The sequence below is a fragment of the Amphimedon queenslandica genome, unplaced genomic scaffold (assembly GCF_000090795.2).
Source record: "Amphimedon queenslandica unplaced genomic scaffold, v1.1 AMPQUscaffold_6847_Cont21198, whole genome shotgun sequence".
In the NCBI taxonomy this organism is placed as follows: Eukaryota; Metazoa; Porifera; class Demospongiae; order Haplosclerida; family Niphatidae; genus Amphimedon; species Amphimedon queenslandica.
Genome location: NW_003552865.1, coordinates 398 through 1,954, shown reverse-complemented (window position 1 = coordinate 1,954; position 1,557 = coordinate 398). Strand labels below are relative to the sequence as shown.

Sequence of the window (1,557 nt, the reverse complement as noted above, 5' to 3'; positions counted from 1 at the left end):
GCTAGTACTAGCTGAGCAATTGTTCCATTATAGTCACTAATAAACTAGTGGTATGCAATGTATTTGATAAAGGAATTACAATCAAATGATTAAACTCACAACTTCGGAGTATAAGTCATCAACCTCAAAAAGCAGAAGATGCGTTGGGTAGATAGTATCGTTATTCAAAGCAGGGAATTTAGCTTTAATATCATTCAGAGCTCTATTCCTCAGTGGTACATCTACGGAGATCTTAAGAGTTGAACTACCTGAATAACCTGCAGAAGCAGTACGCCTCTGCAAGCCAATGTTATAGGTAGGTGGGCTTAGAGACAAGAGGCCACCAGTGATCTTTAAAAAAGAGAAAATGAGACAAACATATTAAAATCATAGCATAGAGCTACTCACTGAAGCTTCTACAAGTGCAGAGTCATTAGGAAGACCTTTGATATTAGTAATTGTCAAAGGGAGGCTGAGATCAGGAAAAGAGCTCCCAGAACTTACTTCTACTAGATTAGTAGCAGAAGAGTCCTGATAAAAGTCATCTGTATCAAGACTAAAGCTGGAGCCACTTATGCTAAATATCAAAAACAGCTTTAAAAACTAAAAATACTTATACAAAATGTCCAGATTACACAGCATGACTTACCACTGACATTTCCTGCTCTCTGCCCCTCTCTAATGCCACAATACCAATTTATTGCAACAGATCAGTATAGTTGCTTTGAAATAACCTGCAATAGACTGGGTGGGACAAGACGTGTACATGACACTATTGCATTTCATGAACTTCAATATTGCCAATGCAGACTTGTAATAGCTATAGTGTGAAGAGGAGTAACAGTAATATTTGTGGTATTTTTGTGGTAAATTTTGTAGTACTATATATCTACTGTCATTTCTCATAAAGTACATGATAGTGTATGGGTTGGCTATACCATAGATAATAGAGTGAATTTACTCTATTAAAGAAATTTATAGTCTATGGCAAGGATACTACTCAATATGAGAGCTAAAATGCATGTACATGTATGAGAGTTGGTTGAATGCCAATAGTTCGGGTGGGAGGTGTCCAGTACTCCCCATTTCTCTTAAACTGACACACCCATTAGGTTGGATGGATATTTTAGTGATTCCGCAGTTGTCAATACTCATCTTAAGCCACGCCTCTGGAGGTAACTGACTAGTTAATGTGTAGCAATAATTTACTATCAAATTATTTAATTTCAGAAGAATTTACTAAGCTTGAGGGTGAAAGTTGCAATATTCTAATCTGTCATTAAAAGTCACTCTAATTTGACAAGACATAAACTGAGCAAGCAACAAAGTCTAGTTTCTACATATATTTACTGCAAAATGACGGAATGTTTCCAGACATCTGTTTCATTGTATGACATGCAAGAGCCTCCAACCTTTTCTTACATTGGCAGACAGGAGGTGGAGGAAGGGCATCTGAAATCAGAAATGGTATATAGAATGCATTATTAATAGTCAGTATATGCAGTGACATTATGTCTTACTGTTGAAATCAATGATATATTTTCCAGGAGTGTCAACATTAGATTCTGTGGCTGCACT

At 36.5% G+C, this 1,557-nt stretch overlaps 1 protein-coding gene across 1 annotated transcript; it reads right to left on the bottom strand.

The window, feature by feature from the left end:
• Positions 1–99: 99 nt before the first annotated feature.
• Positions 100–778, bottom strand: LOC109591916 (uncharacterized; the record flags this gene model as incomplete). The annotated part of the gene is made up of 3 exons (XM_020007516.1): positions 629–778; positions 388–582; positions 100–330 (listed from the first exon to the last, which is right to left on the bottom strand). Coding segments are annotated over exons 1-3 (435 nt in total), but the record flags the coding sequence as incomplete, so codon positions are not given.
• Positions 779–1,557: the final 779 nt, after the last annotated feature.